The sequence below is a fragment of the Littorina saxatilis genome, linkage group LG8, assembly GCF_037325665.1.
Source record: "Littorina saxatilis isolate snail1 linkage group LG8, US_GU_Lsax_2.0, whole genome shotgun sequence".
In the NCBI taxonomy this organism is placed as follows: Eukaryota; Metazoa; Mollusca; class Gastropoda; order Littorinimorpha; family Littorinidae; genus Littorina; species Littorina saxatilis.
Window position 1 is genome coordinate 70,488,451 of NC_090252.1, and position 24,643 is coordinate 70,513,093.

At 41.0% G+C, this 24,643-nt stretch overlaps 1 protein-coding gene and 2 long non-coding RNA genes across 3 annotated transcripts in view; 2 read left to right on the forward strand and 1 right to left on the reverse strand.

Moving 5' to 3' along the window:
- LOC138974841 (uncharacterized) overlaps positions 1 to 21,033 on the forward strand; it is a 38,509-nt gene extending 17,476 nt beyond the window's left edge. The window contains exons 2-6 of the mRNA XM_070347566.1: positions 1,535 to 2,246; positions 2,800 to 3,002; positions 3,149 to 3,336; positions 15,281 to 15,575; positions 20,958 to 21,033. Of these exons, the coding sequence (XP_070203667.1) occupies positions 1,566 to 2,246; positions 2,800 to 3,002; positions 3,149 to 3,336; positions 15,281 to 15,575; positions 20,958 to 21,033 (1,443 nt within the window). The 5' untranslated portion in view covers positions 1,535 to 1,565. The remainder of the gene's footprint in view (positions 1 to 1,534; positions 2,247 to 2,799; positions 3,003 to 3,148; positions 3,337 to 15,280; positions 15,576 to 20,957) is intronic.
- On the reverse strand, positions 6,834 to 9,131 carry LOC138974890 (uncharacterized). Its single transcript, XR_011458433.1, has 3 exons — positions 8,675 to 9,131; positions 7,996 to 8,088; positions 6,834 to 7,348 (listed from the first exon to the last, which is right to left on the reverse strand). It is a non-coding gene; the product is annotated as an uncharacterized lncRNA (long non-coding RNA).
- LOC138974881 (uncharacterized) lies at positions 10,178 to 14,369 on the forward strand. The gene is made up of 4 exons (XR_011458424.1): positions 10,178 to 10,381; positions 10,757 to 10,894; positions 11,458 to 11,616; positions 12,947 to 14,369. It is a non-coding gene; the product is annotated as an uncharacterized lncRNA (long non-coding RNA).
- Positions 21,034 to 24,643: the final 3,610 nt, after the last annotated feature.

Consider the following 24,643-nt stretch of genomic DNA (forward strand, 5'->3'; position numbering starts at 1 on the left):
GTAACATTTTCCAAGACCTCTGTTCCCCGGCAAATTGTGTAAAAGTTACACACACCGGATGTGGAAAAAATTATCTTGACACCCAAGTCAGGACTCCACCAAAATCCCCACCAGAGCGCGTGTGACCTCTCTGGGGAATGAAATAAAGGAAAACCTTGTAAGGACCTGAGTGTAAGTCCTGACTAGGTGTGACTGTCAGGTCCTGAGGACGTTGTTCTGTATAGAAGGTCAGGTCCTTACTCGGTTAGCAAAACAAACACACACACATGCGTGTGTGTGTGTGTGTGTGTGTGTGAGAGTGTGTCCACGTTTATGGGGCTTGCCGATCGCCAGGCGCCGCCGCGCCGCCCTAATTACCTAGTTGCGTATGCCTGTGCAAGGATAGGTGTCACAATTTCAAGTGGATACAGACTACGCTGGCCGACAGCTAACAGAGAAACCCCAGCTAAATTGCTTGTATGAACTGTTCCTGAAGCCAAACACAGAGAGCTCCCTCTCCCTCCCCTTCTCTCACTCTCTTTGTCTGTCTCTGTCTCTGTCTCTGTCTCTGTCTCTATCTCTGTCTCTGTCTCTCTCTCTCTCTCTCTCTCTCTCTCTCTCTCTCTCTCTCTCTCTCTCTCTCTGTCGCTGTCTGTCTCTCTCGGTTAGTCTGTGTGTATGTGTGTATGTACCTGTCTGTCTGTCTGTCTGTCTGTCCGGGTGATTTGCTAGACGTAGACAGACGGAACAACACAGACAATACAGACAGTCAGACACGCACATACATACGTCTGTCTGATCCATACCGGAGAGAGACAGACAGAACAGACAGACAGACAGACAGACAGATTTTACCGGGTAAAATGTCAGTTTTGGCGTTCCATAGCTTAAAAACAGGGAAAGTATCCTGCGCACAGCGCTTACAGACGTTGTAGCTCTGCCTAAAGCGCCTTCTTGTCGAAGTCGTCAGCGTCTCGTCGTCTCATTAAAGTTTCACTCAGTCGAAAACTTTGAAATTGTACGTGGGACATTACAATCAAAGAGGAACCCTTTCGGGTTCAGTTCACGTGAGGTGAAATGATATCATTATAATGTCAAATTTGGTCAGAAAAGCATGTTATGTTCCACATGACGAATACTATCTAGTTTTTACTTTATGTACACAGGGAAAACGGTATGAAAATAGTTAGAAACATTGTGTTGGTCCTGGAGATTATTGTTCTCATGGTAAGTCACTGTTTCAATAATCTGCATCGTCTGGTCAAATGTCAGAGTTGTTTATCCGCGAGTGTGAATGTCACGTGTCTGGTGATCTGCGTCTTTATCAGATTCAAACAACACAATTATGACGTCATTCTAATGTCATACCAAAGGTCAAGGCTTGTTATTTAAACCCAGATGTAAACCAAACAGCAGTCAGATATCGACAGGTCTAGAGAAAGTAATATCAGTTGAATAGTGGTTCGATCTTTATCAAGGTGCTAGTACACAATGATGTATATATGTCCAATTTCTCTATTTCGGTTTCTTGGTCTCGTGTTTCTGTGTTTTACAGTTTCCTAGAAGAGTTATTTTTATCCCGCATCATGGCGAGCCCCAACAGCGGTGAGGACACCCGTGACAACTTGGTGGACATTGTGAAACAGCTGTACCCTGACGCTCTCACCTGCACATACATTGTTCCCCCGGTTCAGTTTACCCGGGTGCCTTATAACACGGACACAGTACCCGGTACGGGTCAGGAAGTGCTCGTGCTGCCCTCTAGTGAGCAGCTTCAGCAGCAGCAGGCCAACATTCAGGCAGACTTTGCACAGCAGCACGTGCTGCACAACTTGCAGCAACTCGGAGATTCCGGAAAGGAGGTCATGTTCGTGGTGTCCGAGCTCAACTTTAAGGACTACCTCAACAAGCCGTTCTACGCCAAACACACAGGCAAGCTCCCAAAGCCGGCAAACTTACCAAAGGAGCTTCGGCATCACGGGAAGCAGGGAGACTTTGACATCCTGGTGATTCACCGACAGTATGGCATCCTGATCGGAGAAATCAAATCTGTCGGTAAGACTGAGGCAAGCAGAGCGGACACCGAGGTGGTCAAGGTTATTGGCAAGGCGGTCAAGCAGCTGGACAAGTGCGAGGTGCACGCCAGACATATGGTCAGTGACATTGCTCCCGACCTGACTGTGAGGAAGACTCTCTTCCTACCCTACGTCAGCCAAGCTCAGCTACAGCGGATTCTGGATGATGATAACAATTCCAAGTTACAACAGGTGAGAGAGACAGACAGAGAAAGAAAGAAAGAGAGAGAGAGAGAGAGAGAGAGAGAGAGAGAGAGAGAGAAAGAGAGAGAGAGAGAGAGAGAGAGAGAGAGAGAGAGACAAGACAAGACAAGACAAGACAAAATCTTTATTATCGAGGGTAATAGATAAGCAAGAATATTGCTTTTTTACATCCAGCCCTCGCCCTAATATAGGGTCAACAAGAACAGAAAACAATCAAATAAAATAACTATCACATCAAACTTAATACATTATAATTATATACAGATACAAATTAAAAAAAAATTTGTCATGCTGCATTTTAATTACAATTTCCAATGATTAAAAGTGTCAATTTTTAACATATCTTAATTTAGAGAGAGAGAGAGAGAGAGAGAGAGAGAGAGTTATATTTTACAAAGTGATGACCTATTTGAATAGTTTTTAATTCGTGCAAAATTGTGCAATATGCTCGGGTGGTTGTTGTTTAAAAAAAAAAGTATCGTGGAGACGTGATGTGTAAAATGTGTCACGCATTTTTACCAGAAGCATTTCTACATTGCAGGCGGTGTGTCAGAGCCTGGGTGCAGCCAATACGACACAGGCCGTGCAGCTGTGCTGTTGCTCAGACCAACTGTCCCAGCCTGCATCGTCCTGGAACGTGACACCCGCCGTGTTATCAAAGCTGAGTACCTGGTGGCAACACAGGATGGCCTGTACTGTGGACACTCGGCTCACTGATCAACTTTACCTGGACATCGTGGCCAGGTGAGAGAAGTGACAGCATCATGTCGGTTTAATCACAATGTTGGAGCAATGTTATGTTTGAGTTTTAAGCCTTAATATGTTATCGTTGGTTTTATCTTGATTGTTTTGTGTGTGTTCTTTTTGTATTTGTTTGTCTTGGATTACAGGTTCGTTGGACAGGCTACTACGGTGTCTGTTCCCTGCTTCAACAACGTACGTGTGGAGGTGCGGACTGCAGGACAGGCGGTGGCGGAACTGGGGCGAAGGCTGGCACTTCTGGTTCTGACCCTGCAACAGCTGGGCCTGATGAACCGAGACCCGCCACGCGTCTGCATTACGGGAGCGCCAGGAACAGGTGACAAACGCACACCATCTCTTGATAGTTTTTCTTTAAATTTTAATTTTGTTTGTTTCTTTATTTGTAGTATAGTTGGTCTTGCCGCCGATGTTTGACTGTCCTCACATGGATCTTAAACTTTATTAGCAAGGTAGAAGAAGAGTTGTCGCCATGGGAACACCAAACTCAGCCGTTTGTTTAACATCCAGGGCCGGTAAGAGATAACGTAATATTGAGGAGGGATCACTCCGCTAACAAAGCCTTCAGACAAAGTTGCGCGAAGCTTGTGTGGACATTTTGTTCAAAGTCGTACATCTTTTAATGGAGTTTTATCTCGGTCAGAGGCCTGCCGTCATTTGATCAAAATTCGGTCTTGCTATCACATAGTGCACGTCGCCTTCTCGTCGATAGAAATCGGGTACAACTAATCGGCTGACAGTAGCACACGTGCACAGCAATTGTAGGACATGACCTGAATGAAGGTAACAGCGTTCACCTGCTGACATGTGTGTGAAGGGTGCTGTGCTAATACTGCTATAACACTGAACACACCCACCACCACCAGGGGCGGATTCGGGGGGGTGGTAACAGGGGTTCCGGAACCCCCCCCCCCCCCCTGCTGTCCAAAAAAAAGAAGATTTAATACTAACTTTAAAAGAAATAATGAGTTGATTATGTTTAAAATCAAGGATAAGTCATAAATTGTTCATAAAATAGCTAAAACTCTTCAGCTTCAGGGAGGTTTCGCCCCCCAGACCCCCCAACGAGGCCTTGCCACTGTATCCCACAAGGTGTCTACCCCTGGACCCCAGGTTGTATCCACCCCCACCCCCCCTCTTGCTTAACTGCTCCGCCCCTGACCACCACCACCACCATCAAAACTATTGCTACTACTGCTGCTGTTGCTGCTTCCTTCGCAAATGTTCTTTAGAAATATAAAAAAAATGTTCTCTTTAAATCATCATCATCATCATCATCATCATCATCACCGTCACCGTCAGCATCATCATTAACTACAACAATTATTATCGTCGTCCCTGTAGCGGCAAACGATCCTGACAAAACCATGTTTCTGATTTCCCCACAGTGCGCCGATTCTAGTTAGTTTGTTCAAATGACGTCTTTGGTGAATGCATGACGCAATGTTTGTGACGTTATTTTGTCGAGTTTTACTTTATGGTCATCCTTATAGAAGGTTCCAGCTTGATCAGAGAACGGTTTGTTTCGTGCACGCTGTGTGTGTAACTCCATGGACAATTGTCAACTGAAGGAAAGGCATGTAGCTGACTCTGAGAAAAGTTTGAAACTTGACATGTTGATTCCCCTGATAGCATGCTAACGTTAATTTAACGTTAATTTAACGTTTGCATGGTTAGATTTTGGTTTACGGTTAGCATTAAACGTTAAATTAACGTTAAATTAACGTTAGCAGAAAAACGGTTCTAAAGCAAACGTTAAATTAACGTTAAATTAACGTTAGCAAGCAAACCGTTTTCATGGCAAACCTTTTTTAAACGTTAATTTAACGTTTGCCTGAAAACCAATATAAAACGGTTTGCATTGAAACGTTAAAATAACGTTAAATAAACGTTTACACATAACCGTTCAATATCAAACCATTTTTAAACGTTAATTTAACGTTTGCCTGAAAACCAATATAAAACGGTTTGCATTGAAACGTTAAAATAACGTTAAATAAACGTTTACACATAACCGTTCAATATCAAACCATTTTTAAACGTTAATTTAACGTTTGCCTGAAAACCAATATAAAACGGTTTGCATTGAAACGTTAAAATAACGTTAAATTAACGTTGGCACATAACCGTTCAAAATCAAACCAATTTCAAACGTTAATTTAACGTTTGCCCGAAAACACAAAAAAAACGGTTTGCACTGAAACGTTAAAAAAACGTTAAATAAACGTTGACACATAACCGTTCAAAATCAAAAGCATCAACACCAAAAAAACTAAAAAAAACAAAATGTTGTAATTGTTGTGGTGGTAACATTGACATTAACAATAACAAGCAACCAAAAAAAAAATTTGAAAAAAAAAAATAAAATAAAAATAAAAATGTAAAAAAAATAAAATTGACATTATATCAAAAACAAACGTTTAAAAAAATGTATTTGTAAAAAAAAATAATAAAAAAAAATTACCATAATGTAACGTTAAATTAACGTTAGTTTTATGTTTTATGGCTAACGTTTATTTCATGTTTTATGGCTAACCTTAAATTAACGTTAGATTTAGGTTAGTTTGCTCATCAAGATAAACGTTAAATTAACGTTAAAATTTAACGTTAATTCAACCAAAATAAAACCATAATATAACGTTAAATTAACGTTAATTTAACGTTTACCGCTAATATCAATTTGACCAAAATAAAAGTATAATACAATGGCTGTTTGAACGTATTTTTCACGTTGAGTGCAAACATTAAAAAGAACCCCCCAAAAAACATAATCAAACAAATCATAAGGAAAATAATTTTATTTAATTTTTGAGTCACTTGAGAAAAAGTGACTCTATGTAATCGGTCAGTGTTAGTCTGGCTCATATTTTGTTTAGTCGTGACCTCCAATGACCTCTACACTTTAACGATGGTTTCGTTGACCTTTGACCTTTTTCAAGGTCACAGGTCAGCGTCAAAGGAAAAATTAGACATTTTATATCTTTGACAAAGTTCATCGGATGTGATTGAAACTTTGTAGGATTATTCTTTACATCAAAGTATTTACATCTGTAGCCTTTTACGAACGTTATCAGAAAAACAAGGGAGATAACTAGCCTTTTCTGTTCGGCAACACACAACTTAACGTTGGGCTTTTCTCGGAAACTATAAAACTGACCGGGCTCAAATTTTATGTGAACGTGACTCATTGTGTTGTGAATAGCAATTTCTTCCTGTCCATCTGATGCCTCATATAATATTCAGAACTGCGAAAGTGACTCGATCGAGCGTTTGCTCTTCTTGTTCATTTTGCTTTTTAAATTTTTTTCTTATTTGAAGATGCATTTCCCATAGTCTTTTCTGTCTGCTGTTGTTGTAGTGTTATATATGTAGCTAAAACCATGTTAAAAAAAGACAAGCAAACACCAACATGTAAAGTCAAATCAAAGTTTGAAAAAGGTTTTTGGTGAGAACGGTTAACTTTGCAGCTAACGCTATATGATCTTGTTGTATTACTTAATCCGGAGAGCATGCAGGCTGTTGATTTTTTGATTTTTTTATCTCTGTCTCATTGCAAGGATGGTACTGGCCAGGTCTCATATTTTGAGCCAAAGAGTGTACATGCTAACATAAAACAAAACAAGAAAAATAAATAAAACCATTAGAAACATGTTTTGACAATATGTTGTAAACATTTATTCATCATTCCTTGATATTTCCACAATGTAGAAATTAAAACAATGATAAAAATTTCAAAAGTTGAATCAGTTCTAAAGTTTCTAGAAGTGAGTTTGGATATACCACACTTTTAGGTTCTGTACCTAGAATTTTACCAATTATATTCCATCTTTTGGGTTTAAAAAGTTCTTTGCAGATATATATTATACATCCAAAATGATGCCACAAGAGACAAGGAAATATGAGGTTATTTGCAACACCACCAGCAGAGGAAGAAGTCGCTCACTTTGCAGCAGCAGATAAAAAGAATTGTTGAATTTGAAGCAGGAGCAGACACAGAAGTTGTTGAATGTGTAGTATCTGCAGCAGACAAAGAAGTTGTTGAATTTACAGCAGACGATATATATTTGTTAAATCTGCAGCAGCACACAAAGAAGTCATTCACTTTGCAGCAGCTCCAGACAACAAGAATTGTTGAATTTTAAGCAGGAGCAGACACAGAAGTTGTTAAGTTTGCAGCAGCAACAGACACAGAAGTTGTTGAATTTGCAGCAGACGATATATTTGTTAAATCTGCAGCAGTAGCCATGGAAAAAGTTGTTGATACAACCAGTGCAGACGATGACATGTCTGCAATAGGCGACTTTGAAGATCTGCTCCACATGCTATGACACCTGCAAAGACAAAGAATGCAACAATCTTAAAACATAAAGAATTCAGTGTTATTTGAGAACTTCAGTGTAAACACTATAATTATGTCTTCTTTGTTGGTGTTCTTTGCTGAACATAGAACTGAAGGTAAATAAGGTTTAAATTGTCTTTGCATTATGCCAATATTGTTGAATTTACTTCTGTGAATTTGCTAACTTTGATAGCATCATTCTGTGTTTGAATGAAATGCTCTATGTCAATGCTGCCTGGCACGGACAACAGCCCTACCCACCCGTCCACCCCCACCCCACCTACACACACACAGAACACCTTCCCAAAAATGTTCCCCAGACTAAGACAATGGAATGTCAGTTGGACCTTGACTAAAAATATGTATAGGTAAAGATGTCCCAGCTACAACAAATTGTTCTGTCAGAAGACCTCCTACATGTCGAAATGATGTGATGGCCGACCAGCCAAGAATTACAATCATGTATCAATGAGCCTATGCTGAGGCCTGACAATAACACTGCCTTCTCTCAAATATGATTTTCTGTTATATAATAATATGACTGCTGGAACATTCATCTTAGCGTTAAACAAGGATTTTACCTGCAAACACACACACACAGTGACACACACAGTGACACACACAGTGACACACACTTACTTGGCCTCAACAGCCAGAATGTCGGGGTTGTACCTTGTAGTTTACATCCCTGTGAATGCTTTCTGTTCCATCCTCATGGTAATTCCTCCCACCCTGCAATGAAAGCATTGATGTGTGAATTGCATTAATTACAATAGTCTGAAACACACTCAAATCTTTACTTGTTAATGAAGATAGAGAGTGGGAATGGGGGGGGGGGGGGAGGGAGAGAGCAGTTGTCAATCAAACCTTGTTTTAAGTGTCTTTGAATAGATCATTTTCGAAAATTACTCCCCATGCCTCTCCTGAGATCTCTTATTTACTGTACAGTAATGCATTTGACCTGAAGCTGTAAGATTGAACAGTAGTGCCCTGGGTGCACATGTGTGGAAAGTATCAGATTGAGAGAGAGAAAAATTTTCAGATTGAGAGAGAAAGAGAGAGAGAGAGAGAGAGAGAGAGAGAGAGAGAGAGAGAGAGAGAGTAAGCTCAGTAACAGAGAGTCTAGAGACAGAAAGACACAGAGAGAGACTGAAACAGAGAAAGAAAGAGACAGAAGGCAGGAAAGAAAGAGAGAGAAATCCACCTTTCCAATCGTTATGCATGATATTGCTTTGATATTTGTGACTCGTATGAAAAATAAATCAACAATCACAATGCCAACGGATCGTGAACTATGAATCACAACAATCAACATTACCTGAATTTCTTCAGTGCTGAAAGTTCCCTTTGCCATTCGCCTCAGCGTCACAAGATCTGTAGTGTGTATTCCTGATATGCTGAAGTGTAGCATGTTATCTTATACATGTATCCGCAGTCACACTGACTTTGAAGTTGCTAGCGTGTTAAAAACTGTTACAGAAACTTTTTTTAATTTCGATTCCAGTTCCACAGTGAAAAGTTTGAGACTGAGAGTAATGTCCCTTGGCGATCAAGGGAGGTCACTCAGAATTTTCGTTTCTAGTTATCGAAGGACGTAACGGCAAGTTGTGCTGATGAGGAAGATTGGAAACTGGCACTGGCAGAACTTTGCAAGAGCACTATGATACACCAACAGAAACGAACCAGACTGGACAGTCCAATACTAAGACCGAAGGCGCAAGACATAACTGGACTGGTTTCAAGATTTTTACAAACTTTGAGTGAGTATTCGTATTGCCTATGCTATGTAGGTATGTTACAAAATGCGTGCGCAGCTCAATTTTTCACGTCATTGAAAATGGCCCCCCATTTTCTGATCACTCACACTGTCTCAGTTTTGGGGTCCTCTTTTCTATTCTTGTCCAAATTTACATCACATAGGCACCCTGTCGAAGACGTAGAGCACATTCTTGACTTTAAGATTGAGAAAGATGGCGAGTCCAACACTGTCGAGCTCGCCGGCCAGAATATCGGGCGAAGAAGACACACAAGAGGTACTTTTATAAACCAATTTATAGCCTTTGAACTCTTATGAGACCCCTCTGAACAGTTAGTTTGACCATTTTCCTGCTGTTTCCCAAAGTTTCAAGTCGATAAAGCGATGCGAAGTACCTTTTAACGGATGCGCCGCTTTGCGCCCGGATTGTCACCCATGTTGTATTCACATCCAACATGGCGGTCGGTAAAGTTCGTCTGCTCTCAGTTTCATACTAACTTACAAAAAACAAAAAAACAAAAATTATTTTTATTTTTTATAGTTGTTTAGATAGAGCTCTGAACCTTTCTTTTGATACCAAATTGAACAATATTGATAAACAAATGTGTGAGTTACAGTTAATTTTAGCTGAAAAATGTCAAAAATGGTTTCAATTTATCCTCTTTGCCTCTATTACGAATTTTATTACTTTAAAAATTCATAACTCGGGTTACACTTATCCAATCTCAAAGTTATATATACCATTGGAATGCTGATTTTCTGCTCTTTCAAGTGATATAGATCAAAATGTTAAATGAAAATTTTGAATTTTTTTGTAACATACCTATGCTATGGAACTTGGAAGATAGAAAAATTTGCTAATTATTGAGACTAGATCAGATGTATTTTTTATCTCTTGGAATACATGACTGATGAGACTAAAAAGTTTGCTTTGTTTCTTAGGTGTGTGTGTGTGTGTGTCACTGTGTGTGTGTCACCGTGTGTGTGTTTAGGTGTTTGCTGTTTTTCTTTATTGTTGTTGTTGCCTGAAATTGTGATTTTAACTAAGAATCCTTTTAATTTTATGATTCTGTTGTGCATATAAATAAATAGCTTTTATTCTTTCAGATTTATACCACAAAAAAACTGTCTGCATTTGGTGGGGAGGTGCCTTAACTGGTCAAAAGAAAAGTGAGCTGATTGATGGCATGGCCGTTCATCGCATTTGGATGGGAAAAGGCAAAACCAATTTCCATTCTTCAACAAGCTGAAGGTTTGCATTGGAAAACAGTAAGTGGGTTTTTTAAATGAGTTTTCAATGTAACTGACAGAACAATTTGTTGTGTAATTATTATATAATCAGTTGTGTAATGCTTGCAAAACACACACACACACATGTACACACGCATCCCCCATCCCACCCCACCCCTTTCCACATGTATATATATACATTACATACACACACAAACTCCAATTTGAACTGTACCTGTTTCAGTGGTGGACCTTTCTGGTGACCTGTAATTACTCAACTGTCTGTTGGAACATATTAGGGAAAATAATCTATCAATGTGCTTTTGTAAATTTGTTGGTTAAATCAGAATTACTTTCAATTCTGTTTCCAGTCCTTTGTGCAAATTCGTATTAATTGGACATTATTTCTTTCAGATGAAAAAAATCCTGTCTACAATCGGAGAGAGAGAGGTGGCAATGGGAGGGGGCCACAGTCTGAAGGATGGCTGTACCAAAGCATGCAGTTGGAAGGGGACAACCCATCAAGGTTTACAATTATCAGCTTTGAAAACAGTGAGTACAATTTGGTACATGTATAATTATTGCTTGCAACAGACCCACAACCCAAACACACACACACTCATATAAATTCATATATCAACCGTTTCTGTTTCAGTGATGGACTGGTATGATGAACTTTTCTGTCTTTAAGTTTAATAACATTTAGGAAAACATGTTGTCATTCTGTGCTTGTTTGTTTTTGTTTTTGTGATAAGGCCTAAAAAAAAAAAGGTGTGGTTACGGTAACCCGACCTACCCTATTTTTTTGGGCCGACCCTATAACTTTTTATTACATTTGTCAAAAAACAACCAAAAAAACCCAAATAAACGAGTGCAGAAAACACAATGAAAGCGAAAGCGCCCGAGTCGCACACTTATTTCCCTGTCAACTAGGTTTAATTTGTACACGTTAGAAAAAAAGTTAAAAAAAAAAATTGATTGCCTACCTTCCTACCCTATTTTATTTTGGCTATGTTACCGTAACCACACCTATTTTTTTTGTGTGCCTAACTGAGAATCCTTGTTCTCATTCCTGTGCACATGACATGTATTTATATTGACTTTTATTCGCTCAGATAACAAACAAGTCTACAATTGGTGGGAAGGTGTCTGGACTGGTGGGAAGAATGATGAGTTCATTGATGACAGATGATTGTACCAAAGTCATTCAATCAGAAGGGGGAAAAAACATCGAAGTTTCCATTGTCTGTGCTGAAAGTTCACACTGTTGACCAGTAAGTGAATTGTTTAACTCAGTGTCGTCTTTTTTACATTTAGTCAAGTTTTGACTAAATGTTTTAACATAGAGGGGGGAATCGAGACGAGGGTCGTGGTGTATGTGTGTGTGTGTCTGTCTGTCTGTCTGTGTGTGTGTGTAGAGCGATTCAGACTAAACTACTGGACCGATCTTTATGAAATTTGACATGAGAGTTCCTGGGAATGATATCCCCATACGTTTTTTTCATTTTTTTTGATAAATGTCTTTGATGACGTCATATCCGGCTTTTCGTGAAAGTTGAGGCGGCACTGTCACGCCCTCATTTTTGAACCAAATTGGTTGACATTTTTGTCAAGTAATATTCGACGAAGCCCGGACTTCGGTATTGCATTTCAGCTTGGTGGCTTAAAAATTAATTAATGACTTTGGTCATTAAAAATCTGAAAATTGTTAAAAAAAAAAAATTTTTATAAAACGATCCAAATTTACGTTCATCTTATTCTCCAACATTTGCTGATTCCAAAGACATATAAATATGTTATATTTGGATTAAAAACAAGCTCTGAAAATTAAATATATATAACAATTAATATGAAAATTAAATTTTCGAAATCAATTTAAAAACACTTTCATCTTATTCCTTGTCGGTTCCTGATTCCAAAAATATATAGATATGATATGTTTGGATTAAAAACACGCTCAGAAATTTAAAACGAAGAGAGGTAAAGAAAAGCGTGCTATCCTCCTCAGCGCAACTACTAAACCGCTCTTCTTGTCAATTTCACTGCCTTTGCCGTGAGCGGTGGACTGACGATGCTACGAGTATACGGTCTTGCTGCGTTGCGTTGCGTTCAGTTTCATTCTGTGAGTTCGACAGCTACTTGACTAAATGTATTTTCGCCTTACGCGACTTGTTTTTTCCTGTGGTGCTTAATTTCAATATCAGTTGTGTAATGCTTGCAACATACACACACACACACACACACACACACACACACACACACACACACACACACACACACACACTCTCTCTCTCTTTCTCTCTTGTTACAAATTGGGCTGAGACTTTTGATTTTGCATATATGTGGACTTGCGCCTGTGTGTGTGTGTATGCGCGCCTGTGTGTCTGTGTGTGTGTGTGTATGTGTGTATACATGGGTGTGTTTCTTAGTACATGTATTGTATGTGTTTGTTACTGCTAATGTGTGTGTATGTGTGTTTGTAAGTGTATGTTTTTGTTAGTGTATGTGTCTGTTAGTGTGTGTGTGTGTGTGTGTGTGTGTGTGTGTGATTTAGTTTGTAATCCCAGCCATTGACTAAGAACCATTTTTCCTTCTCTATCCCAGGTTGGTATCCTGCATAAGATTATGATCACTTCAAAGTCAGGGAGCTGGGCCTGGCCACATAGTTCACACAATGTTAAGTTGAACTCCCTCACCATTACCATCATCATATTCTGTGAGGTGGACTTCACCTACGACCAGAAGTTTGACCAGCGTCAAAGAGCGAGTGCAGGCAGCTGCTAGTGCTACAGGACATCATTGCGCGCCATCTCATTAACAAGATTCAACACCTTTGCTGACCCACAGCTTCTGAATGCTGTGTTTGCAAAGCAGCCCGGCATCAAGCCTCATTTACATGGGTGCCATCATTCAGGACTAACACCAACAGTTCATAAACAAATATTCACTGTGCACACACATGTTTGGCAAAGTGGTGCAGAAAACATGCAGTCTTGCTGCTTGTTAATTTTTATTCATCGATGATTGTTTTTCATCTAGCTACTCCACAAAATATGTTAATATCTTTTGTGATAGCAAGAATCTTAATGAAATGAAGCAGAGCGCTTTTTTAAGATCTGAGAAACAAAGGGAAGTAATTGCTCTGCTATATGACATGTGCAACAAGAGTAAGTGAGATTATGTGGAAGCAATTTTCTTGGCACCTGTGAGAATAACACGCTTTGGAATGAACAAGAGACTTTACATGCTTGTCACACGTGTATGCATTAAAAGCGCTTACATCCCTTTGTTTCTCATATTTTGTGCTACTGACTTGCTTGTATTACTGATTGTGCAAATACTTTGTATTGTTTTCATCTCTGATTTTGTCATTAACAGTGATCGCTGTCGATAATGAGTTTGCACAGCCCTATGGTATTTACCTTGATGAACCCATACCATCGCATTGTGATTGAAATTCTTAATTGCTGATCCTGTTATCGCCTTCTGATGATTTTTTTTATCAAGTTCAAACTAGTCAATGTAGCGTTGCTTCAATGAGATTAAGTCCACACATAATTTTTGTCTGCCCGATTGATAATACTATGCTGTGGTATTTTACTGAGACTGAAAAATGTGTTGTAATATTTTTTTAGTTCACATTTTCATGTTTTAGCAATTGAAGGAATTTAGTATGCATTGTTCAACATTTTAAAAGTGTTACTGTTATCAAATTAGTATTCACTTATTGAATTGGTAAAGACCTCAACAATTTAAATTTGAAATAAAATTTGTGATCTTGAATTTTCTGTGCATTAATTCAAATTTGTATTTGCAAATGTTATTTTAATGTTTTCAGGAGAACGTAAATTTAACATTTGCATGTTAACGTTAATTTAACGTTTGCATGTGAACGTTAATTTAACGTTTGCATGTGAACGTTAATTTAACGTTTGCATGAGAACGTTTGATTATGGTTTTGTTTTGGTTAATTTTATGTTTGCATGCTAACGTTAAAAAAACGTTAAATAAACGTTAATAAAACGTTTTATTTTGGTTATTTTTATGTTAGCAAAAAACGTTAAAAAAACGTTAAATAAACGTTAATAAAACGTTTCTTTTTGGTTTTATTTTGGTTATTTTTACGTTAGCAATAAACGTTTAAAAAACGTTAAAATAACGTTAATCTAACCGTTATATTATGGTTTGATTTTGGTTTTATTTTGGTTATTTTTATGTTTGCAAAAACGTTAAATTAACGTTAATTTTAACGTTATATTATTGTTAGATTAACGTTAAATTAACGTTAGATTAACGTTAAATGTTAACGTTAATTTAACGTTTTATCACATGAGCAAATTAACGTTAAATTAACGTTAGCGGTAAACGTTAAATTAACGTTTACCGCTAACGTTAATTTAACGTTAATTTAACGTTAGCATGCTAACTGGGTCAGTCTCCATGAAATCAGAATATGCTTTCTAAATTATCTGTTTTTCTTGGCAGTGGTATCTATTTTTGTTATTATTGCAGTTTTTCTGACACTTTGCTATGTGTGCGAACAGGTAAGACGGTCGTAATGTGACAGAGCCTTGCGTTTATAATGCTTTGTAATATATCATTATTATTGTGTGTGTGAACAGGTATGACAGGTCTGGTACTGCAGGGGTGGAGGTGGCTGATCGTGGGCCTACATCTTTCCTAACACCAGGGCCACGATGTGCAAGTCGTCTGTGCAAGTAGCACTGCCTTGTTGTCACATTGGTTTGCATCGTATTAACCTAAATATGTTTTGTGTGTTCCAACAGGTAAGCCGATGGTGCTTCATACTGCCGGGGTTGAGGTGGCAGCGAATGGACCGAAGGTGCAAGTCGTCTGCATGTTACATTGCTTTACTTTCCAAGTGTTATACAGCATAATAATCTAAAAAAACAAACAAACTAATGTGTGTTCCGACAGGTAAGACGGTGGTGCTAGTGCTGCAGGGGGTGAGGTGGCTGCGACAGGGGCACGATGTGCACGTCCTGTCAACAGGGCAATCCACCCGGGCCGTCAGCACATCCATCACACAACAGCTGAAGATGTCGCTGAGCGCGGGCCCGACGCCTTTCCTGACACCAGGCAGCGTGTCGTACCACCAATATGATTTCTGGAACCGGGAGGAAGATGTGGAGCAGGCCGTCACCGACCTCGTGGCGTGCATGAAGAACGGCCACCTCCACGTCTTGCTCGACGAGGCGTTCTTTGACAGCAGGTTTGTGTTCATCCGTGTGTGTGTGCGTGTGTGTGTGTGTGTGTGTGTGTGTGTGTGTGAGCATGCGTGCGCGCACGCGTGTGTGTGTGTGTAAGGGAGGGAGGGGAAGAGAGAGAGAGAGAGAGAGAGAGAGAGAGAGAGAGAGAGAGAGAGAGAGAGAGAGAGAGAATCTTCGTGTATCTTACACCACTGTATTTGCGTGGTATGTCTGTACCATGAGAATGTGCCCAAGAACATAATGACTTCATTGTTGGTTATACGTCAAATTGTGTCATAACTAACCTTGCCTGTTGTTGGTAATAATCATCACCTGGCAATCTGTTATGCGAAAGAGACACACATCTCTAACACCATGTCTCCATTCTGTGTCACACATCTCTAACACCATGTCTCCATTCTGTGTCACACATCTCTAACACCATGTCTTCATTCTGTGTCACACATCTCTAACACCATGTCTCCATTCTGTGTCACACATCTCTAACACCATGTCTCCATTCTGTGTCACACATCTCTCACACCATGTCTCCATTATGTGTCACACATCTCTAACACCATGACTCCATTCTGTGTCACGCATCTCTAACACCATGTCTCCATTCTCTGTCACACATCTCTAACACCATGTCTCCATTCTGTGTCACACATCTCTAACACCATGTCTCCATTCTGTGTCACACATCTCTAACACCATGTCTCCATTCTGTGTCACACATCTCTAACACCATGTCTGCATTTTGTGTCACATATCTCTAACACCATGTCTCCATTCTGTGTCACACATCTCTAACACCATGTCTCCATTCTGTGTCACACATCTCTAACACCATGTCTCTATCCTGTGTCACACATCTCTAACACCATGTCTCCATTCTGTGTCACACATCTCTAACACCATGTCTCCATTCTGTGTCACACATTTCTAACACCATGTCTCCATTCTATGTCACACATCTCCAACACCATGTCTCCATTCTGTGTCACACATCTCTAACACCATGTCTCCATTCTATGTCACACATCTCTAACACCATGTCTCCATTCTGTGTCACACATCTCTAACACCATGTCTCCATTCTGTGTCACACATCTCTAACACCATGTCTCCATTCTGTGTCACACATCGCTAACACCATGTCTCCATTCTGTGTCACACATCTCTAACACCATGTCTCCATTCTGTGTCACACATCTCTTACACCATGTCTCCATTCTGTGTCACACATCTCTAACACCATGTCTCCATTCTGTGTCACACATCTCTTACACCATGTCTCCATTATGTGTCACACATCTCTAACACCATGTCTCCATTGTGTGTCACACATCTCTAACACCATGTCTCCATTCTGTGTCACACATCTCTAACACCATGTCTCCATTCTGTGTTACACATCTCTAACACCATGTCTCCATTCTGTGTCACACATCTCTTACACCATGTCTCCATTCTGTGTCACACATCTCTTACACCATGTCTCCATTCTGTGTCACACATCTCTAACACCATGTCTCCATTCTGTGTCACACATCTCTAACACCATGTCTCCATTCTGTGTCACACATCTCTAACACCGTATCTCCATTCTGTGTCACACATCTCTAACACCAGGTCTCCATTCTGTGTCACACATCTCTAACACCCTGTCTCCATTCTGTGTCACACATCTCTAACACCATGTCTCCATTCTGTGTCACACATCTCTAACACCATGTCTCCATTCTGTGTCACACATCTCTAACACCATGTCTCCATTCTGTGTCACACATCTCTAACACCATGTCTCCATTCTGTGTCACACATCTCTAACACCATGTCTCCATTCTGTGTCACACATCTCTAACACCATGTCTCCATTCTGTGTCACACATCTCTAACACCATGTCTCTATTCTGTGTCACACATCTCTAACACCATGTCTCCATTCTGTGTCACACATCTCTAACACCATGTCTCTATTCTGTGTCACACATTTCTAACACCATGTCTCCATTCTATGTCACACATCTCTAACACCATGTCTCCATTCTGTGTCACACATCGCTAACACCATGTCTCCATTCTGTGTCACACATCTCTAACACCATGTCTCCATTCTGTGTCACACATCTCTAACACCATGTCTCCATTCTGTGTCACACATCTCTAACACCATGTTTCCATTCTGTGTCAAACATCGCTAACACCATGTCTCCATTCTGTGTCACACATCTCTAACACCATGTCTCCATTCTGTGTCACACATCTCTTACACCATGTCTCCATTCTGTGTCACACATCTCTAACACCATGTCTCCATTCTGTGTCACACATCTCTTACACCATGTCTCCATTCTGTGTCACACATCTCTAACACCATGTCTCCATTCTGTGTCACACATCTCTAACACCATGTCTCCATTCTGTGTCACACATCTCTAACACCATGTCTCCATTCTGTGTCACACATCGCTAACACCATGTTTCCATTCTGTGTCACACATCTCCAACACCATGTCTCCATTCTGTGTCACACATCTCTAACACCATGTCTCCATTCTGTGTCACACATCTCTAACACCATGTTTCCATTCTGTGTCAAACATCGCTAACACCATGTCTCCATTCTGTGTCACACATCTCTAACACCATGTCTCCATTCTGTGTCACACATCTCTTACACCATGTCTCCATTCTGTGTCACACATCTCTAACACCATGTCTCCATTCTGTGTCACACATCTCTTACACCATGTCTCCATTCTGTGTCACACATCTCTAACACCATGTCTCCATTCTGTGTCACACATCTCTAACACCATGTCTCCATTCTGTGTCACACATCTCTAACACCATGTCTCCATTCTGTGTCACACATCTCTTACACCATGTCTCCATTCTGTGTCACACATCTCTAAACACCATGTCTCCATTCTGTGTCACACATCTCTTACACCATGTCTCCATTCTGTGTCACACATCTCTAACACCATGTCTCCATTCTGTGTCACACATCTCTAACACCATGTCTCCATTCTGTGTCACACATCTCTAACACCGTATCTCCATTCTGTGTCACACATCTCTAACACCAGGTCTCCATTCTGTGTCACACATCTCTAACACCCTGTCTCCATTCTGTGTCACACATCTCTAACACCATGTCTTGATTCTGTGTCACACATCTCTAACACCATGTCTCCATTCTGTGTCACACATCTCTAACACCATGTCTCCATTCTGTGTCACACATCTCTAACACCATGTCTCAATTCTGTGTCACACATCTCTAACACCATGTCTCAATTCTGTGTCACACATCTCTAACACCATGACTCCATTCTGTGTCACACATCTCTAACACCATGTCTCCATTCTGTGTCACACATCTCTAACACCATGTCTCCATTCTGTGTCACACATCTCTAACACCATGTCTCCATTGTGTGTAACACATCTCTGACACCATGTCTCCATTCTCTGTCACACATCTCTAACACCATGTCTCCATTCTGTGTCACACATCTCTAACACCATGTCTCCATTCTGTGTCACACATCTCTAACACCATGTCTCCATTCTGTGTCACACATCTCTAACACCATGTCTCCATTCTGTGTCACACATCTCTAACACCATGTCTCCATTCTGTGTCACACATCTCTAACACCATGTCTACATTCTGTGTCACACATCTCTAACACCATGTCTCTATTCTGTGTCACGTTTCAATATATCACTTAAGGTGATTATGAACCGGTTAATTACTACTAATTAACTAACCACACCACGATCCACTCTCGCAGGCATACAATTAAATAGAGTCAACAAAAGTATAAGTTTCAGACGCCTGTTTATGTATAAACTCGCCACCTCCCTCGAGCCTTCACTCAAAATATGTTCCTTTTACGTTCTCAACACGTAAACAACCCGTGATCACTGACAAAATGCCAGTAGTATATAGAAAATTATAGTAACACGCTGATCCCGTGTAAATACAGTCAAATGAGAATGTTCTGTTCAAAAAAAGCTCTAGTTCATGCAGGGGTCACACACCCCACGTTGTCACTACTCCAATGAAATCACAGATAAGAAAAGACAACGGTGGTCAACGGGGTGCGTAAGACATGGTGCACTTAGCTTTCTTTCTGTATGCTGGTTAGCCGGTATGCTGGTTAGCCGGGTTGCTGGTTAGCCGGTATGCTGGTTAGCCGGGTTGCTGGTTAGCCGGTTCGCTGGTTAGCCGGTCTGCTGGTTAGCCGGTTAGCGTAGCTTCCTCAGGTCCCAGCTCCAACGTCTGCAGCTAGCAGTGTCCCGTCAAAGGCAGCCGTGCAGCGGTTTCAGGAAACCGAAAGAAACGAACGAAGCGAAGCGAAGGCTCAAAAGCCTATGATTGTACTCTCAATGGAAGCAAAGTCCGCCTCCTCCCTGGAACAGCCTCTGTTCGTCAACAGTGACCAAAAACCTCCAGAACCCCTTGTCGAATCCTTATGCGAAAGCCATCGCCGACGAAGGAATGTTGACGACTTGTCCTCAGCAAAACATGTGGCAGTGGAAGTTCCCCTAGAGTGCCGAATATAATATTCGGTGAAAAACCATCATACTCTAGAAACTGTATTAGATCCTTCCCCTTCTGCCGCTGGGTGTCAAGTGTCCCGTACTCGTGTCTCTGTCAGACAACCTAGCCAAAATACACGTGACTGACCTTGTCACAAAACCAGTCCAGCTATACACAATTCTGCCTCCCCAAGCAGAAAAAAGACACGAGAAACTCAATCCGTGAAAATCCCGTGTGCGCTGTCAGCAAAAAACCGTCAGCCCTATGATAGCAGAAACCCGCACTGTGAAGCTCGTGCGTTTCAAAACATCCGTGCTCGGGAGCACTGTCAGCAAACTCTGCTGTGTCCAATATCACGCACAGGCGCTTTCTATCATAACCGACCAAGAACAGGCACTCCACTGAGTGACACTTTCTTGGTCTCTGTCACCCGATCGTGACAAACACCATGTCTCCATTCTGTGTCACACATCTCTAACACCATGTCTCCATTCTGTGTCACACATTTCTAACACCATGTCTCCATTCTATGTCACACATCTCTAACACCATGTCTCCATTCTGTGTCACACATCTCTAACACCATGTCTCCATTCTATGTCACACATCTCTAACACCATGTCTCCATTCTGTGTCACACATCTCTAACACCATGTCTCCATTCTGTGTCACACATCTCTAACACCATGTCTCCATTCTGTGTCACACATCGCTAACACCATGTCTCCATTCTGTGTCACACATCTCTAACACCATGTCTCCATTCTGTGTCACACATCTCTAACACCATGTCTCCATTCTGTGTCACACATCTCTAACACCATGTCTCCATTCTGTGTCACAGATCTCTTACACCATGTCTCCATTCTGTGTCACACATCTCTAACACCATGTCTCCATTGTGTGTCACACATCTCTAACACCATGTCTCCATTCTGTGTCACACATCTCTAACACCATGTCTCCATTCTGTGTTACACATCTCTAACACCATGTCTCCATTCTGTGTCACACATCTCTAACACCATGTCTCCATTCTGTGTTACACAATTCTAACACCATGTCTCCATTCTGTGTCACACATCTCTTACACCATGTCTCCATTCTGTGTCACACATCTCTTACACCATGTCTCCATTCTGTGTCACACATCTCTAACACCATGTCTCCATTCTGTGTCACACATTTCTAACACCATGTCTCCATTCTGTGTCACACATCTCTAACACCATGTCTCTATTCTGTGTCACACATCTCTAACACCATGTCTTCATTCTGTGTCACACATCTCTAACACCATGTCTCTATTCTGTGTCACACATTTCTAACACCATGTCTCCATTCTATGTCACACATCTCTAACACCATGACTCCATTCTGTGTCACACATCTCTAACACCATGTCTCCATTCTCTGTCACACATCTCTAACACCATGTCTCCATTCTGTGTCACACATCTCTAACACCATGTCTCCATTCTGTGTCACACATCTCTAACACCATGTCTTCATTCTGTGTCACACATCTCTAACACCATGTCTCCATTTTGTGTCACACATCTCTAACACCATGTCTCCATTCTGTGTCACACATTTCTAACACCATGTCTCCATTCTGTGTCACACATCTCTAACACCATGTCTCTATTCTGTGTCACACATCTCTAACACCATGTCTCCATTCTGTGTCACACATCTCTAACACCATGTCTCCTTTCTGTGTCACACATTTCTAACACCATGTCTCCATTCTATGTCACACATCTCTGACACCATGTCTCCATTCTGTGTCACACATCTCTAACACCATGTCTCCATTCTGTGTCACACATCTCTAACACCATGTCTCCATTCTGTGTCACACATCGCTAACACCATGTCTCCATTCTGTGTCACACATCTCTAACACCATGTCTCCATTCTGTGTCACACATCTCTTACACCATGTCTCCATTCTGTGTCACACATCTCTAACACCATGTCTCCATTCTGTGTCACACATCTCTTACACCATGTCTCCATTCTGTGTCACACATCTCTAACACCATGTCTCCTCTGTGTCACACATCTCTAACACCATGTCTCCATTCTGTGTCACACATCTCTAACACCATGTCTCCATTCTGTGTTACACATCTCTAACACCATGTCTCCATTCTGTGTCACACATCTCTTACACCATGTCTCCATTCTGTGTCACACATCTCTTACACCATGTCTCCATTCTGTGTCACACATCTCTAACACCATGTCTCCATTCTGTGTCACACATCTCTAACACCATGTCTCCATTCTGTGTCACACATCTCTAACACCGTATCTCCATTCTGTGTCACACATCTCTAACACCAGGTCTCCATTCTGTGTCACACATCTCTAACACCCTGTCTCCATTCTGTGTCACACATCTCTAACACCATGTCTCCATTCTGTGTCACACATCTCTGTCACAGGTCAGTTTTCGTCAGCCTGTTTCTTTCTGCGTGCGCCTTCCAAAGGAAGTTTATGGAAGGAAAACACGCCGCCTTTTCGTATTAGCTAAAGAAACAGGTACTGCCTTGACTTTACTTTCCTTCACTCTTTCCCATGCTCTCGAAGTAGCGGAGAAAGGTCAACATTGGTTCACATAATTTAATACATGGATAGTGTTAATAAGATTCTTGCAAGGCAGCACACATTAATCAGGTTAGTCTATATTTTTGCTAAATATCAGTATCGTACTAAATGTATCACACACTGTTCAAGCTAGGTCATGTTACTTGCATCACAGCACACTCTGATCAAATGTCTATTGCTGCTGGATTTCAATTCTGTCATGGTAATCTAACGTGACTCCGCTGCCGCAAACGTTCTTCAGAACTTTCCCTTGGAGGACATCAAAACAAAAGGAATACACATAATGTTTATGAAGTTTTGACTTAGCTCGATGTCATTGAAAAGGTACTCGAGATGACGTGCAGCACTTGACTGGTCTTGAAGACCGCGCTCCTGGTTTGGGTCATCACTCTTCTTCTCAAGACACCATCATCAAGTTAATAGCAGTAGTAGTCTGGTTACATCTCTCTCCACAATTACGGCAACATGAGGAAGAGGAAGATGAATGAATCAATTGGACCGTGGGTTCCTGAAACAGATCAAAGGGCCATATGTGTTACCTACACAGCCTGTCTAAAAGACTTGGTTTGTTCATGTTTTATTATCGTTCTCATTCTATTACTGTGTTTCGAAAAATGGGGATTTGGCAACAGCGCACATTCAAACGTACACAACTTGACAACAACACAATGTACATGACTGACACGATACACTCATCTCCGCCCAGGTCCCGTGGAACGATTGTCGATGCAATAATCACAGTCACTTACCTACAAAGACAGGGGAACGGCTTTTCCTCCAAGCGTTCTTCGCTCCATGGACTTGCGGAAAACGACCCTCTCGTGAAACGATTTTAGTTTACGTCAGTACACTTGGATACGTCACATGAATACGTCACTTGGCTACGTCGTGTAATGCGCGAGTAGTCTCGGTTGCCTATTCTATTCTTGACAGGTTCGCGCCTCATAATAATAATTCATGACAATCTCTAACACCATGTCTCCATGCTGTGTCACACATCTCTAACACCATGTCTCCATTCTGTGTCACACATCTCTAACACCATGTCTCCATTCTGTGTCACACATCTCTAACACCATGTCTCCATTCTGTGTCACACATCTCTAACACCATGTCTCCATTCTGTGTCACACATCTCTAACACCATGTCTCTATTCTGTGTCACACATCTCTAACACCATGTCTCGATTCTGTGTCACACATCTCTAACACCATGTCTCTATTCTGTGTCACACATTTCTAACACCATGTCTCCATTCTATGTCACATATCTCTGACACCATGTCTCCATTCTGTGTCACACATCGCTAACACCATGTTTCCATTCTGTGTCACACATCTCTAACACCATGTCTCCATTCTGTGTCACACATCTCTAACACCATGTCTCCATTCTGTGTCACACATCTCTAACACCATGTCTCCATTCTGTGTCACACATCGCTAACACCATGTCTCCATTCTGTGTCACACATCTCTAACACCATGTCTCCATTCTGTGTCACACATCTCTAACACCATGTCTCCATTCTGTGTCACACATCGCTAACACCATGTCTCCATTCTGTGTCACACATCTCTAACACCGTATCTCCATTCTGTGTCACACATCTCTAACACCATGTCTCCATTCTGTGTCACACATCTCTAACACCATGTCTCCATTCTGTGTCACACATCTCTAACACCATGTCTCGATTCTGTGTCACACATCTCTAACACCATGTCTCCATTCTGTGTCACACATCTCTAACACCATGTCTCCATTCTGTGTCACACATCTCTAACACCATGTCTCCATTCTGTGTCACACATCTCTAACACCATGTCTCCATTCTGTGTCACACATCTCTAACACCATGTTTCCATTCTGTGTCACACATCTCTAACACCATGTCTCCATTCTGTGTCACA